The sequence below is a fragment of the Candoia aspera genome, chromosome 6, assembly GCF_035149785.1.
Source record: "Candoia aspera isolate rCanAsp1 chromosome 6, rCanAsp1.hap2, whole genome shotgun sequence".
Lineage (NCBI taxonomy): Eukaryota > Metazoa > Chordata > Lepidosauria > Squamata > Boidae > Candoia > Candoia aspera.
This window is the reverse complement of record NC_086158.1, coordinates 67924484-67939821: the sequence shown is the minus strand read 5'-3', so window position 1 is coordinate 67939821 and position 15338 is coordinate 67924484. Positions and strand designations below refer to the sequence as shown.

The 15338-nt window shown below is 40.2% G+C and overlaps 1 protein-coding gene across 2 annotated transcripts in view; it reads right to left on the bottom strand.

Annotated features, from left to right (window-relative positions):
- GLRX3 (glutaredoxin 3) overlaps window positions 1–15338 on the bottom strand; it is a 41983-nt gene that overhangs the window by 26506 nt on the left and 139 nt on the right. Inside the window, exon 1 of one of the 2 annotated variants that reach the window (XM_063307352.1) lies at window positions 1243–1406. The exons of the other annotated variant lie outside the window; for it this stretch is intronic. Within the exon in view, the coding sequence (XP_063163422.1) occupies window positions 1243–1325 (83 nt within the window). The 5' untranslated portion in view covers window positions 1326–1406. Of the gene's footprint in view, window positions 1–1242; window positions 1407–15338 lie in introns of those variants that run through there. 2 annotated transcript variants of the gene reach the window in all.

The following is a 15338-nucleotide window of genomic DNA, read 5'->3' as shown; positions in this document are numbered from 1 at the left end:
ATCCAAACCTGATTTCACTGAAATCTGTGGGACTTCACTTAGCTATTAACATATTTGTCACAAATCTCTTGTCCATTCAGCCTCATCCATCCAAGGATTCTCCAAGATGGGTTGGCTTCCTCTGTTCTCATGCCCAGCCAGTAGGACCACTGACAAGACCTTTTACCTCTCAACCTTCTGAGATGTTGCTCTGTTGAACTCCATCTTTCCCCCCAAAGAACCCATTCATTCCAAAATGAAGAGGGTGGGAGAGAGAGATGAATATATTTAAAGTGCGCCAGATCTCATGGCTGATTTGTCATTTCATCTGCCACACATGTCAACTGTAATTCTAAAACCAAAAGCCATTCTCCATATAATCATATAAACCTTTTGCTTTATTTCATAATTGTTTACAAACAAAATGCTGAATGCAATTAAAATGGAACCAACAGAGTGAGGAGACCAACTGTCATTGGGCTTCACAAAACCAGACCATGACCACATTTATATTTGCAATGAGGAGGAAAGACGCAAGGGGCATCTTCTGCTCCAGTGTCAAACTAATATGAATGCATGCTACAATGGCGGGGGCGGAGGGATGCACCAAGAGACAGATCCACTCCTTGTACCATCTCTGTCAGAAAACAGGGTGGCTTTTTCTGGGAATAAATTCAATTTACTGCCTTACTTACTCTCAAGTAAACTTTCCCAATTCATGCCGGCCTTCCTCAACCACATGCCCTGCAAATACCTTAGACGAGGGGTGCCCAAACTCTTCAGCTCATCAACCCCTTCGTGAAATTTCAGATTGTTCATCAACCTCCAAACGTTATATGAAAATAATTTAATAAATACTGGTTTAAGTAATAGTGCTACGGATGATGATGATGATGATGATGATAGCATCGACCCCTTGGACAGTCCCGTCGATCCTTGGGGTTCAGTACTGACCACTTTGGGGACCCCTGCCTTAGACCTACTATTCCACAGCCAGCACAACCTTTAGCCAAGGGGTGGCTGGGGATAATGGGGGCTGACCTGTAGCCAAGGGGTAAGCTGAACAGGTCTTCCCACGAGTAACTCAATGAAAGTTGAAATTCGAGGCATACCTATACAGGAATAACCCACCCACCAGCGGGGCTTACATTTCCAAAAGAGAACCGGCCCGGAGGTAGCCGATGTTTGGCAGGGTGGCTCCTTTCCCTTCCCCGCCCCAACGAAACTCAAACGGAGCATCAGAACCGGCGGCTGGGCACCCACCTGTCCGACCGCTGCAGCAAATCCTGGAATTGGGCCGACGATGCCGCTTCTAATAAGGCGCCCGCTCCTCCCTCTGCCGCCATCGCTGGTGCTGATCTCCGCGCCGGGAAGGGCGGAGAAGGCGAGGAGGTGCGCTTTCCCGGCCTATCCCCTTCTTGACGCTTTTTCACGTCACCCCTCCGAAGTCCGCTCCCGCCTCGAGACTGGCTGCTGGAATCTCGCGCATGCGGGCCGGGAGACAGGCAGCCTTGTCTACTGCCCTGCGACGATTGTTTGCGTGGGATTTGCGCAGCGCGAGAGTTACGGGGCCAGGTTTCTGAGGGGTGAGGGTTCTAACCCTGTGCGATGAGTGGAAACAGAACTCGGAAGCCAGGCGCTGTGAACGACGGCTTGAGCAATGCTTTGAAGCAGTTTAAAGGGCGCTTCAACCTGTTGGCCTTTTTTTTTTAGTATATAAATAAAAGAAAGGTGTTTTTCTGGATGCCGTATTTCCGTGCGGGGGGGGGGTTGATCTCGGGGGGTTCCCTTGGCAGCTTTGAGCAAGTTGTCAGGTGAACAAACCGAGTTGCTGTGCAGGAAAAAACAGGCGAGATCCCCACGTGTATCATCTTAAGCTCCCTAAGAAAACGAAGGATATATAATCTATTTCAGACATTCAACCTTCCACGTTTTTCTCAAGGATTTAATGTGTTCTGGATTACACCTAAGAATCTTTAAGATTTCTCTTCAGGAATCAGTCTTTCTGGAGTGCACCTTGACCTTTCTAAGATGAGAATGAAACGTGTCCAATGTTTTATTACTGTCATATAATTGGATACCTTGAATTGTGTATGTACCAAATTTTGGATTAATTTATTGGATACAGCCTCCAGTGTTGATAGTAATCAGCACATTTTATACAAAGATCTATGTACAGTCAAGTATTTTTTTCACACTGTCTACTATATTTGATATAAAATGCAGCCTAATACTACTTAGCTTTATTCAGAAATAACTTAAACTAAAAAGGTTAATGTCAAAATCACTATGTCTACAATTGTCTACACATGGAAATAAATCCTGCTGAATACAGAGGGATTTTCTTCCTAGTAGCCATGTGATAATAAAGCAGCATAACCCTATGAAAACTACAAGGCACCACATTTGTTCACAGGAAGCTGTTTCCCTTCCTTCAATGAAGACCTTTGTCAATAAGGCCAGAAACTGATTTACCAATTGCCCAAACATCAGTTATTGGCTGTGATCATTGTGTATAACGTCCTGATTCTGGGTATATAATCATAGGATGTATTCAGACACAGATATACTTTGGATAGGTTCACTGAAAGTGATGGGACTTACGTTTATTTATTTTGATTTAGTTAAGAAAGTTACATGGCCACCTATCTTTACCAAAACTCTGGGCAGTTCACAGCAATAATAAAAACATATAAGAAACTATTTAAAAACTCAACATCCAAGTTAATTATGAGTAATATAAACTATTAATTTCAGACAGTCCAGTCTAAATATGATTAAGTCTGGATCCAGACTTGCTATCTGGTAAGCAGACTGTGATTTTACATGTACAGACACATAAACACCTTTCACCTTTACTGCTGCCCACAAAATGTAAATTAGAAATCATTAACTCTGGAATATTAACTGATCAAGAGGATCAGTCACTTGCATATAGCAATGAAGTCAGTTAATCTAACTTGTTTCTATGCATATTACTTTTTTTTTTTTGTGGCTGCAGGTACAGTATCTAGCAGTTTTCCTTAAATCCATGGAGGCTTAGCAAAAGACCAATTAAAATGAAACCAACAAATATATCAAGAAAAATGCTGCATGCATAATTGTTCTGTTCTCATGCAAATAATCAAACTACTTTCTGAAACCACACATTGCGCTTAATTCTCACACTGCACTTAAGGCATGGCTTCCTAAATAAACCACAACTGGCTGTGCTCACACATGCTAAGCTATAAACCATGGCTTACAAATCACACGAGCTGACTTCATCCAGCAAGCTAAACAAACAAAAACCTCAAAACTGTGGCCAGTAATGTTTAATATCCATACGTGTTTTGCATAAAAAAAAAATACTGGAATGAAATTGCTGCATAAAAACAAGAGGGAGCAGCTGTTAGCAGCAGGAAACCAGAGATTCCAACACAGATTCCAACTGCAGTTGCTTGATCATTCCCACCCCATTCTTTATTTTATGCAAAGCAACTTCAGATGAAATGCCTGTCTGACTGGAGGAGAAATAGAAGCTGCTGTGTTCTAGAAGTGATGAAGTCCGACTACTGAATTTATAACTGACCACTGGTTGTATGGGTGATTCTGCAAGATTGTGCTGGTTGCTTATACTGTACTGTATAAACTTGCCCTGAAAAACAACATCAAAGCAACGAAGACAGGACTTTGGTGCTTTGCGAACATCCTTTCTTGTTTTAGTACACAACATCCCTGACCAAACCACTTAAGCTGTTAGGCTACATGTCCTTCTTCTAGTTTCAAGATGCTAATGAGGCCATTCAACCACCAAGCACAAACCTGATGCCACCAAATGTTAAGGATCATCTGGAAAGGTGGATGAATCTCTCTGCACCAATTATGGAAAGAATACAGCTTCCTAAAATAAATACCCTCCTTAGTCTCTTATATCAACTACAACTGTTTCAGAGAATTTAAAACCTCACACTTTAATAAGCTCCACAAGACCTTTTCAAGGTTCATTTGGTAGGCAAAAAACAGGAATTGTCATTAAAAATGTATGGGCCCATGGAGACATGGGAGAACTAAATCTCCCTAATGTTAGGCTATATTTCTGGGCATCCCATATGGAATATCTGGCAGCAAGGTCCCAGAGAAACCAAGGGCTTCAGTGGCTCCAGATTGAACAACAGGCAGCAGGCCAAATTAATCTGGCAAGCCTCCCAGACAGTATAATCCTCCAACTACTCAGCCAATACAAGTCCCAAGGAAACGGATGGGGCAGCAGCACACAAAGCGCTGTTTCCAGATGTGCAGGTGCACTTACCTCAAGTTAAAGAAATCTGATTACAGAATCCATCTTAAGTAGTATACAATACTTGCAGACCACATGGCCCCCATCACCTGCAGCCTTATTCTGTAACCAGAGAATAATGGGAAGTGGAGTCCCTAGGATGAGTCACTTTTAACTATTTTTAGGCTCATGGTCGTTGAGTGCATCATCAGAATTTATCTCATCTGTAATAGCTCAAGATGTGTAGGGCTGCAAATTATTTATAGGGATTCCACATCATAGAAACAGGGAAAGGGGAAAATGAATCCGATGAAAGATACCTCTGACAAACTCGGTTTTTATTTTGCTGTATTCACAGGAGAAATTCACCCATTAAAAATTAACTGCTAAACAGAATTTGGTATTCCCTCTGAAACCACAATTTTTATCTGAAGGTGGAAAATAGGATTTACTTCCTTAAGCTCTTTGGCCTTAAAACTGCTTCCCTCATACAAAATGAAAGTCCTCACAGTGGACAAAGCAGTCATGTTTTTTAAAGCATAGAAAATATTTGAAGTCAAGATAAAATACACACCAGTTAAAATTAAAACACGGCAGATGTGAAGTTAAATTCTATACATTAATTTTACTTCTCCATCGCTGTATAAAATACAAACACTTAACCAAATGTCTACAAGAAATACTTGAAAACCACTCACCACCCACCTTTTTCTACTAACATACTGTCTTCTAGATCTGTGAAATTGTAGTACTATTGGGACCCTTAATGCTGTTTAATATATATTGATTGCATTAGGGAGCTTGTGTGTGTCTGTGTGTGAGTACATACCTGCATACATAAAACCTTTTATGAATTGGAGGAAGTGTGGGTAATATTTTCCCAAACACCACAGAGATAATTGGATAGGGGCAAATGAATGATCCCACATTTTACCCCAAACTAGCTCAAATCTGTCTTTGAGATTGTGCCTTGAAAGGCAGAGAACATTGGAATGTAATGAAAGGATTCCAAATGCCGTGTTTTATTTACCTAAGCTGTTGTAGTTTAACCTACTTCTTGGACACTTGGTTTGTATTGCATTCTTACAACAAAACTGCACTGTGATGAATATCCAACACTGGGCAAAACTCTAATATTTGCAGTCCTTAGTTCACTTATTTGGAAGGAAATTCAAATGAAGTGAATGGCATACTTGTATTTAAGATCAGAATACCACCTTTCCACTTGTTAATAAAAACAGGGATTCTGAATGCCAAAAAAACAAGCTTACTTTTTGTAAAATTCATGTTCGGGTCAAGCAGAATTGTTTGTCTGTTATGTACTATAATTCTATTCTATACTATAGCACACACTATTTTCTTGGAAAGTAAGTTCAAAATCTGTTAAACAGTGAACAGTGCAATCATAGCATCAATAACATTACAGCACATCAGAACATGATAATAAAAGTGGTTGTAAAACAGTCTCGGAAATTATTTTTAAATACCTGGGAGATTACACAGGGACCAAAAGGACTGTAGTATAAGTGCCAGGGGAGTTTCTCTACAGAGGGTACTCCACAGAGTATCACCCAGATCTTCAGGGTACATTAAGGAAACCTTTAATTGTTCCTTGGTTTTATATTCTTTAGAAATAAGCTCTCATGTCTGAGACGCAATTTGAAAGACAAGGTGCAGATATGCGTGTAAGTAATTTCTGTTATGTCTGCAAATGCCAGGAATCTCACTTCGTAGACTCCTATGTTTCTCTTCTCTAACGTAAAAGAACCCAAACAAAGAGTTATCTCTTTTCAACACTTAGCCTTCCATACTTTGTTTTAACATTTAAGAATCAAATAAGGTTGCAGAAAGTTGAAGAGGTCAGAAGGGACCATTTTCCATTCCATTTTGTTCTGGCTTTCTTGCAATTTCCTTCAGGTGTTCTAGGACCAGATCAAGCAAGATTCCATAAGATGGTTGGACAATCTGCAAATCAGAAGTAGCCCAACTCCCTTTCAGCAGCCACTTGAGATATTTTTTTTCACTGAAATTTAGTAGCAAGTCACCAATTTTTTAGAGAAAACACATTTTTCCTTTGTTTTCAGTTTAGCGGGGGGAGGGGGGAAACCTAAGGTATCATGTCTCTGCAGTTTGGTGACCTGCAAAGACTTTTCTTTAAACGTCTTGGGTTTTAGAAGTGTGAAGGGGGAGGGGGAGGGCTCAATGCAAGAAACAGCTGCACAATATACACGTCATGACTCTTTTCCTGGAGTTTCAGCTGCCTCTCTCACCCCGCAAATTAAAAATGCACATCCGTCTGTTAGACACCAAGAAGCCACCAAAAGGCAAGAAGTCAAACGAACTTCAGAAACAAGCTTATATAGATAGCTCCTAAATCCTTTTTAATTTTGATAAGAAAGAAGCATTCTAACTATTTCATTTTTATTCTTTCAAACTAACAAAGTTAATTAAGCTCTTAACATAGAAATGAGTCTTCCTACAAGTCAGAGTTGTAAAGATAGCTCTTTGTCTGTAGGTGGCATAAACAGCCTCTAAAGATGAGCAACTCTCCCTGTTAAAGCTTTCATTCTTATTACTGTATAAGCTATTGGGGGGCAGGGGGAGGAGGTGGGTTGAATTAAGCTTTAATTATTTTTAGAAGTCTGGCCAAACTTCTCACACTGTATGTTTTGGGACAAGCAAATGGGTTTTGGAAAATCTGTAGTACTGTTCAGATTGTCAGCATATCTAATAAGAAATGTCAGTGCTAACTGAATCCAACATTCAGACTTGAAATAGAAAATACATTGTTAAATGTGTTTTTCTTTAGCAAAATCAGATTTGTTCTTATAATAGAAATTTGCTGAACAGGAGGTTGGACTTGATGGCCTAAATATCCCTTTCAGCTCTATTATGTTATGATTCTAAAAGAGTCGGATTGTCCCATTTCCTATTTATCTGTTATGCAATATTCTGTATTGGCAAAAAACTGGTTATTATGGGTTGACTCACAAACTTCATACTCAAGAATTATCCCATCAACCTAAATGAGGTTGCTACACCACTATGATCAGTGAATCTCAACTTTGTAGTGTAAGAATTAAGCACCACAATGATAAATGTGCTTTATTGTACAAGAAAGTTTTAAATTATCAAAATGAAAATCCTACTAGATTGAGCTAAATTAGAAACATTGTACAGGTCAATCTGCCCTCCCTCCACCCGCCCCCACTCCACGTATTATTGGAGAATCAAGAGCCAAAATAAGAGGACTGTATTGGTGTAAGCAGTAATGTTCAGTCTTGAAATAAATGCCACTCTGGGAAACAATGCATCTAAGTCCAGAGCTCAATAATCACAGTCAAACCAAAAATATCTGACACTAGGTAACTATTGTCACACTTTGATTTACTTATATTACATATAATTAAAGATAAATACAGTATATGATAAGGGATCATCTCTAAGACTGGACAATATCATTACATTATTAAAAGGCAGGTTTTCCCTGAGCCTTTCTCTTTGGTCATTCATCAAACAAGTGTGTTTTTAAATAAACTGCATAAAATCTTCATGACAACCTATTCTGCAGGTATTATTTAATCCAGAATATGGTTATACTATAGAAGAATGACAGAACTAATTTAGAATGCACTTCTAAGCAAGCACCCTTTTACAATAACATTTTACAAATAATTATGTCAATATAAGGTGAGCCATAGATATTGCATCTTATTAAAATTAATTTCTTATCTTGCTTATATGCTTTAGCCAAGAATCCTTGTGCACAAACCTACCTAAGCATAAAATCAGCTAAATGCAATGGATATACTCTGAAGTGCATGAGAGGGTGCCCTCCAAATATATTCTGGGAACTGTATTCCAACACAGGACTAAAATCCAGTTGGAGAAGGCTGAGTTATACTACTGATGGCAGGTAGGACTATAGGAATGCATCTCAAAAATCGATCCTTATTTCCAAATTACCCTCATATAGTAATGTCTTGTTCTAGAATTGAGAAATTTCACAACTGGAATTTTTAACTAAGTTTGGGATTCACAGCCAATCTGAAAGACCAGGTCAGGGATAGATTGCCATGGAGAAGATCTATCTATATGGTTGCTAAGAGTCGACTGTATATTAACATATACAGATGCCTTACACTAAGTTAGAACAGGCACCTGCTCCATCCTTACCTCCTAAATGCTATCTAACACAAGAATCTAATATTTTTGCCCAAAAGCTAAGGCCAGAATCTCATATGTTTGGACTTCATGCGTACCACCATGCAGTTAATAATTTAAGCAATGATACTTTTCTGTAATATACAGAAGACCTGTATAGGAAGGATAACAATATCGGGGATAGCTTTGATGGTGTGGTCAGTGAGCTAGAGCCAGACATCCTGAAGAGTGAGGTTGAATGGGCCTTAAGAAGCATTGCTAGTAACAAGGCAGCAGGAGACGACGGCATCCCAGCTGAACTGTTCAAAATCTTGCAAGACGATGCTGCCAAGGTAATGCATGCTATATGCCAGCAAATTTGGAAAACACAAGAATGCCCATCAGATTGGAAAAAATCAACTTATATCCCCATACCAAAAAAAGGGAAACACTAAAGAATGTTCAAACTATCGAACAGTGGCGCTCATTTCACATGCCAGTAAAGTAATGCTCAAGATCCTGCAAGGTAGACTTCAGCAATTCATGGAGCGAGAATTGCCAGATATACAAGCCTGGTTTAGAAAAGGCAGAGGAACTAGGGACCAAATTGCCAATATCCGCTGGATAATGGAAAAAACCAGGGAGTTTCGGAAAAACATCTATTTCTGTTTTATTGACTATTCTAAAGCCTTTGACTGTGTGGACCATAACAAATCGTGGCAAGTTCTTAGTGGTATGGGGATACCAAGTCATCTTGTATGCCTCCGGAAGAATCTGTATAATGACCAAGTAGCAACAGTAAGAACAGACCATGGAACAACGGACTGGTTTAAGATTGGGAAAGGAGTACGGCAGGGCTATATACTCTCACCCTACCTATTCAACTTGTACGCAGAACACATCATGCAACACGCTGGGCTTGAGGAATCCAAGGCTGGAGTTAAAATCGCTGGAAGAAACATTAGCAGTCTCAGATATGCAGATGATACCACTGTGATGGCTGAAAGCGAAGAGGAACTGAGGAGCCTTATGATGAAGGTGAAAGAAGAAAGTGCAAAAGCTGGCTTGCAGCTAAACCTCAAAAAAACCAAGATTATGGCAACCAGCTTGATTGATAACTGGCAAATAGAGGGAGAAAATGTAGAAGCAGTGAAAGACTTTGTATTTCTAGGTGCAAAGATTACTGCAGATGCTGACTGCAGTCAGGAAATCAGGAGACGCTTAATCCTTGGGAGAAGAGCAATGACCAATCTCGATAAAATAGTTAAGAGCAGAGACATCACACTGACAACAAAGGTCCACATAGTTAAAGCAATGGTGTTCCCTGTAGTAACATATGGCTGCAAGAGCTGGACCATAAGGCAGGCTGAGAGAAGGAAGATCGATGCTTTGGAACTGTGGTGTTGGAGGAAAATTCTGAGAGTGCCTTGGACTGCAAGAAGATCAAACCAGTCCATCCTCCAGGAAATCAAGCCAGACTGCTCACTTGAGGGAATGATATTAAAGGCAAAACTGAAATACTTTGGCCACATAATGAGAAGACAGGACACCCTGGAGAAGATGCTGATGCTAGGGAGAGTGGAGGGCAAAAGGAAGAGGGGCCAACCAAGGGCAAGATGGATAGATGATATTCTAGAGGTGATGGATTCGTCCCTGGGGGAGCTGACGACCGACAGGAAGCTCTGGCGTGGGCTGGTCCATGAAGTCACGAAGAGTTGGAAGCAACTAAACGAATAAACAACAACTTTTCTGTAAGACACAGATGGCAATTGGTTTAGTTCTCAAACTGTTTATTCCAGCGCAGTCCCTTAAGCTTTTATATCCTTCCTCAATCATTTTTAACATCATGAAGTCTCCCCTGTCCTGAATCTGATGGAACTGTAGTGTAATAAAACTAAACTAAAGCTCAGAAAATGTTTATAGAGGAAACTGTAACAACTCAAATGCTCTCTACTGCCAAGATTCTCTTCCTAACACATCAGAATTCTAAATTATTCTACCTGCAAATCATAGTCTTCTTCCCTTTTGTGACAGGAAAGGAGGGAGGGGTGAGCATGGGAATAATACACGTCTTTTTTAAAATGACAACCCTTGAAATAACCACCCTACCTTGCATTCTAGTTTGTGCAGAAAAGCTAAAACTACAAGAGATGTTATCTGAACATTAGTGCTGATTAGAGCTGAGACCTACAGCCAGTGCTGCTGATCTGCCTAACAGTAGAATGCTGCATGACATAGAAGCTGTAGCAGGAATCTATATGTAGCACAAGTGGATATGGAGGTACAGGTGGAAGCAAGATATTTAACATCTACAAAACAAATGGGACGTTCAGATGTAATTTGTTGTTGTTTAACCTAACAATTCATAATATTCAAGAATAGATTTTCTGTGCTCCAAAGCATTTTTTTTCTTCCTATTACAACAGGTGTCCCATGTCCTCAAGATTATTCCTGTCTTTCAGGACAAAATTAAGGCTTGCTAGAATGTTCTAGACATCCAGGTTCAGTATGTGCATCAGATACATGGAATAAGTTTACAGGTATCCAACAGGGAGTTGGGGTGTGGAAAGCAAATGAAATAGTCAAGATTAGATGAAAATGAAATGGGGAGAAGAAAAGTGTGGGCTGTAAAAGTTTCCAGGGTCAATATTTTCTGCAGAAAATATTATATTTCTGGCAGATTTGGCAGTTTCAGACTGTATAATGTGTTATTGTTTATTGCCCATTGCTGTTTCCAGCATTCCAATAAAGTTATTTTTCTCCATGCATTAAAGCTTTTAGTTTCTCTGAATATCTAGTGGGAACCTCATAAAATGGGTTAATTTTTTTTCAATATCAAATAATGTACCTCAAATTCTTGCACAAGCTCTAGATATTGAAATGAATATTCTAAATGGAATCATACTTATCTACATAGGGAAATTTTCCTGAACATTTTTCCATTTAAACCTTTCTGGAAAACCCTTATCTGTATGGGGAGAAATAATTCTTAAAGGTTTCTGACCCTCATAATTTATGGGGAAAAGCACATTCATTTCCTCCTTATTGTAGAAAGGAATTGAATAATTATCTTAGGATAGTATCCAGATTTCAAAATTGCAGAGTTCCACCACCATGTAGTACCCTTCAAAGTTTCTACAGGAATTACCCAAAAAGATTTTTGACTTTGGGTAATTCCTGAGCCACGTTAGTCAGTCACCAAGTGAGATTCAGGTCAGAAAAAGAACCTAAGTCAGTTTCTAGTTTTTAATGTTTTTAATAATTAATGATAATGGTTTTAGATTTTTATTAATTGGTTTAACTCTGTTGTATGCCACCCAGGTATGGGGAAGGTATGGCAAATTGAAGATGGCCATGCAAAAATGGAGCCAACGACTGTGGCAAAGACCAAGGAACCGGTAGGGTAGGCATGGCCAAAAGTGCTTTTCCAATAAGGGAGGCCCGGTCTCACTCAATAAACAGGCTGTCACTAAGAATGAAGGAGGAGCGTCATCAGCAAGACTTCTGGGAGAGGCATGGCGAACTGAAGATATCTCCGCAAAAGGAGAGCTGATGACCATGGCAAAGACTGAAGAACTGGTGTACAGACGGGTTCTTCAGAACCTCTCCAGACAAAGAGAGGATGGGAGATCACCCATGTGTGCTCCAGGAAGCTGATCTTCACAAGGAGACCGCAGGACAGCAGTTTTCTGTGGGTTTGAGTGCTGGGAGATGACGGGATTAGCCATCTGGCTCGCACCTGCAGTGGAGACTTTTAAAGGACACTAAGTTTGCAAACCTCACTTTCTAATCACTTTCAGAAATTGCTGATTAACTACTTCTAAGCTATTAGAGACCTTTGGAATGACAAGTTTGAAAATGATGTGTGTGTCTGCCTTCAATCCTGAACAAAAGAAAATTTTAATCATAAACTTAAGAAATTAAAGAATATGAAATAAACAGCAAAAATTTAAATAAGATTTTGATCTTAGAAAGTTATAAATGGACTAAGGGTGCAGATAAAGTTGGAATATTAGAACTTTTACGATAAGAATTTGGAATGAATTATAAGAACAAACAGCTTCTTGTGGGAGATAAGATTCTGTTTTGGTTTTTGCAAGACACAACGAAGATCAGCAATTTTATGATTTCAAAAACTGGACACCAGAGGGAACTAAAGTTTTTAGGTTTACAATCCTGTAAACTGTTGCAAAATGTTGTAACAATGAAAATATTGGAGGAGACTTTTGAAGAATGGAATTAGAAAATAGCAGCCACAATAGCAACGGTGTCATTAATGATGTCTGCCTCTATGGATAGACTATATTCAAAAAATGTTATGAAGAAATGACAGATATAGAACAAATTTTATCTAACAAGATAGACATAGTACTGAAAGTGGATTTACAACTGACAGGCCAAGAGAATGACTTAGAAAAGGAGGTTTCATTGGATCTATAAAAGAAACTGGCAGAGGTTTTAAAATTTTAAAGGCAAATACAAATGACAAACCAAGAGAGTGACCTGGATAATTTTTTTCCTATTGGATTTACAAAAGAGGTTGGTTAAAGCCTTGAAGAATTTTGTGCAATGGGACAAAGAAGAATTGGAGAGAAATGAAATCCTACGACAATATTTGAATGGCCTGTTTGGCTGAGCTTGACACAACCGACACCAGTTTAACAATTAAAACCTTTATTTACATCAATAGTGAAAACACAGCATACTGGATGCAGTGGGTCAGAATAAAGTGGGCTTGCTACTGCTCTACAACTGATGGTGAATAAATCTGCACGTGGCTGTAGCCTAAGTTCAGAACGGCTCTGGGCTGAAGCGTTCAAGGCAGGACAATTCAGTGGCTATTAACAGTCTAGGCAAGAAGAGTACAGCTGTCAGACTAGGAGTCAGGTGAAGGCAAGACAGTGGGGTCTGTGGGGAATGCAGGGCTTGACTGAGCAGCAAGGCACGGGCTCACCGGAGACAGGATCGCAGGCGGAGTCAAGAGGCGGTGGAGCGGCAGGAACACAGGCAGAGGCAAGAATGCAGCTGAGGAAAAACACTGCAGAGTGACAGGAACAGAAGAAGACTCGTCAACAAGGTAGGTTTCGGGACCTGGTGGAGGAGGCGAGGGTTCTCCAAGAGTGCTGTCAGGGCAAGGCTGGAAAGGTCCTTCAGACGAATTAGGAAGACGGCTCAGGCTGAGGTAATCTCAGTCCAAGGCTGTGATTCGGAGCGGTTGTCCTCTGCAACTGGGTCAGTCTTTCAGCACCTTTTATAACTTTCCTTTTTGAGCCGTCGGTGACTGGGAGCTAATCGGGCCTTCTGTTGCTCAGCCCTCCTTTCAGCCCTTCATTCTCTCACGCTGATTGGAGGTGGTGAATGCCAGTCACGCCCATCTTCTTCTTCTTGCTCTCCGCTTTTCCTGTTTTCTATGCTTTCCCCGTCTTTTTCTACGGTTTGAGTTAATGGTTCTAACAAACCATCTCCTTCCTCCTCCTCTGATTCCTCATTCCTAACATTGAACAAATTAAAGATTAAGACTGTTAGAAGTAAAAGGAAGGAATATAAAGTTGGTTTATTTGATCAAGGTTAAAACAAGACTTGTTACTTCTACCCTTTATGGACTTTCTGCTGACACCAAGACTGAAAAGATGTTTTATAGATTTGTTTATGGATAAAAGATGGGATATGGGATGAAGAATATATTTCTTTTCTCTTTATTATATTCTTACTTTTCTTTCTTTTTTCTTGCACTTTTTACTTCTTCATATTCTTTTTTTAAGTTTAGTTTGTATTAGATTTTACTATAATAATAAAAATTCTTAATAAAAATATTTTTTTTTAAAAAAAGGAAATTATTAATCTGTACCCCACTGGCCCCCAGTGAAAAGTCAGCCCCCAGCTAGCCCCCAGCAAAAGTCATCAGGTCTTCTTCAAATTTCCCTTTTTCCAGTTACGGGCCATGTGTTCTCTACTGTACTAAATGGTACAGTTGGGTTTATACAATATGCTATTCCATGGGTAACTGAACAATGATTTACTGAATTCACCATTTATGTGCATATGCATTAAACAATGTGCCACATACAAGCTTATCACCTGTTAGCTTCACAAGTTGGGTGAAACCAGCCCATCCATGCCTCAGGAGCCACTTATCAACGGCTATACTTGTAAGGACTGATAAAACTTCTAAGACTCAAGTCCTTTGAGCTCATTAGCTTTTTTTTTCTTGTTTCTAATGGACGTTCCCTATACAACAGTCATTCTCTAATCTCGTGCCAAAGGCTGTGTTGTCTAAGAATTATGGGAAATATGGTCTAATAGGGCTACAGGACCCAACATGCAAAAATCCAGACAACCCCTAAACAGTAACAGAGATACAGAAAACTCTGCATATAGTTGAAGCCTTCTGGAATCCCCAGGCTGAAGAAATGTTTCAGCTAATCTCAACAGAAGACTCCAGACACTAAAACCAAAACAAAGAATGCCACTACACTTTGCATGGGGTGAAGCCACACATGGGTAATGCATTCAACAAGCCATGGTTAAGCAAACTATGGGTTTCTCCACCTTAGCAACTTTAAGATGGGTGGACTTCAACTCCCAGAACTCCCCAGACAGCCATGCTGGCTAGGGAATTCTGGGAGTTGAAGTCCACCCTTCTTTAAGTTGCTATGGTGGAGAAACCTGCTTTAGCGGGGTGCATGAACCTGAATTTTCTTTTAGAATTGGCGACAGGCCCAGAGCCATCCGGCGCACGCCTCGCTCCTTCTTTGAGCGGCCTCGAGCTACCTCCCGGACTTCTAGCACCGTTATATCTGGGCGTTGAGGAATTGCACCAGGCAGCGCTCGAGGCTGCCTATCGGGCCTTGCCATTCTAAGCACACGCCGCGCGGGCGACGGAGCCCTCACCTTCCACGGCTAAATTAAGAGGATTGGCTCCCGAGAGGAGTGGGCGGAGTGCCGGGGGCGCAGTCCC